General features: G+C 37.3%; 1 protein-coding gene across 1 annotated transcript; it reads left to right on the top strand.

Annotated features, from left to right (window-relative positions):
* Positions 1–314: 314 nt before the first annotated feature.
* LOC139193023 (secreted RxLR effector protein 161-like) lies at positions 315–839 on the top strand. The gene has a single exon (XM_070815982.1). The coding sequence runs from the start codon at positions 315–317 to the stop codon at positions 837–839; it is 525 nt and encodes a 174-aa protein (XP_070672083.1).
* Positions 840–2,061: the final 1,222 nt, after the last annotated feature.

The following is a 2,061-nucleotide window of genomic DNA, read 5'->3' as shown; positions in this document are numbered from 1 at the left end:
AATATTTGACAAGTCAGGGTTATGTGAACAACTAATTATTCCCATGTGTGTTCATAAAGAAGTCATATTCCGGATTTGCAATCGTTGTAGTTTATGAAGATGACATGAACCTTATTGGGACTTTTGCAGAGCTTGAGGAAATTGCTGCACACTTGAAATCAGAATTTGACATGAAGGATCTTGGGAAAACTTGATACTATCTTGGCCTGGAGATCGAGCATTGTTCGGATGGAATCCTAGTACATCAATCGAACTACACCCAAAAGGTGTTGTGATGTTTTAATGAGGATAAAGTGAAGTCTTCGAGTACACCCATGATCGTTCGGACTCTATATGCTAAACGAGATCCCTTCCATCTAAAGGAGGATGATGAAGAGATTTTGGAACCCGAAGTTCCTTACCTAAGTGTAATTGAGGCTTTATTGTACTTGGCTCAGTGTACTAGACCCGACATCTCTTTCGCCGTTAATCTTTTGGCAAGATACAGCAATGCGTCTACACGTAGGCACTGGAATGATGTTAAAGACATTTTCTGCTACCTCAAGGGTACTACGGATTTGGGCTTGTTCTATACCGGTGAATCTTTGAGTATTGTCTCTCCTTATAGTTCTCAAATTGATTCTCGCCTTGTTGGTTACACAAATGCTGGATATCTGTTTGATCCACATAGGGCACGTTGTCAAACGGGTTATGTCTTTACCGTTGGAGATACCGCTATATCTTGGAGGTCTACCAAGAAAACGCTAGTTGCAACTTTGTCGAACCATGCTGAGATTCTCGCTCGGCATGAAGCATCGCTTGAGTGCTTTTGGCTAAGAGAAGTCATGGAACATATTTGAAGCACTGGTGGTCTTACATCAGTTGTTGACCTTCCTACGACGATCTTTGAAGATAATGTAGCATGTATCGAGCAATTAAAGAATGGATACATCAAGAGAGACAACACCAAGCACATAGCGCCAAATTTTTTTTTACTCACACCAACAATAGCGTCAGCAAAACATTAAAGTCAAGAAAATATGTTCCCAGGATAACCTAACCGATCTCTTCACCAAGTCATTGCCAAGTCTACTTTTCAGAAGCTCATCCAAGGAATCGATATGCGTAAATTATCTAAGTTGAATCGCTTGTAGTTCTCTTATTTAGAAGTTATGTCTAACTTAGGGGGAGTATCCAGAAGCATACTTACTTAATCTTAATGTACTCTTTTTCCTACGATTAGGGGCATTTTTTCCATTGGGTTTTTGCTACCTGACGAGGTTTTGACGAGGCACCCATCCTGGGATGATCATACTCCATTGAGTTCACTACTTTTGTCCTGTTTGACGTTTGTTTTAGACATTATGCATACGTCTCACTTTTCTCTTTAGTCTATAGGTTTTTCCCATACCTTTGGGTTCTACCATAGCAAGGTTTTCTGCGTTTTACTACAAATGCATACTTTCTTAAATTTGAGACTCGCGTTCACCCGTTGTGCCGATGACTTCATCAACTATTTTACCTTCTTTGTTGAATATCTGATGCGATGGTTTGTTGAGTATTTGCACACTCAAGGGGGAGTGTTGCAATCATATTTAGAATAGGAATGTGATTGTGTAAATCCTATTAGATATGAGAATGTATCTTATATTCCTATTAGGAGTTGATTACCTATTAAGACTTGTAATCCTAAAGGGAAAGGTTTTTGCCTATCCTACTAGTATAAATGAAGGCACAATGGGGTGACTCAAACACACCTCACAATTAAATCACTCTCTTCTCTCTAATTGCTGCCGGCCCCCTCTCTCTCTAATCCCCTAGATTAGTTCAATCAAATAGGCTTACAACAACCCATTGTTTTTTATATAAATTGTACCCATTTTTTGTTATATAAAACATTCCCCCTTTTTTTTATTATTAAATGTATCAATTTGGTATGTAAAATGTACCCACATTTTTATATAAATGTACCAAATTTTTTATACGTAAAATGTAGCCAAATTTTATTATATACATGTACTCATACTTTATAAAAATAAAATAAAATCCTTTTTTTTAATTTTTTATAATCTAGAATGCTAT

Source organism: Malus domestica, chromosome 16 (genome assembly GCF_042453785.1).
Source record: "Malus domestica chromosome 16, GDT2T_hap1".
Lineage (NCBI taxonomy): Eukaryota > Viridiplantae > Streptophyta > Magnoliopsida > Rosales > Rosaceae > Malus > Malus domestica.
The sequence above is the reverse complement of the archived record's forward strand: the minus strand, read 5'-3'. Positions and strand labels throughout refer to the sequence as shown.

Coding starts and splice junctions, on each gene's coding strand:
- LOC139193023 (XM_070815982.1), top strand. CDS start 315: ATGATCGTTCGGACTCTATATGCTAAACGAGATCCCTTCCATCTAAAG.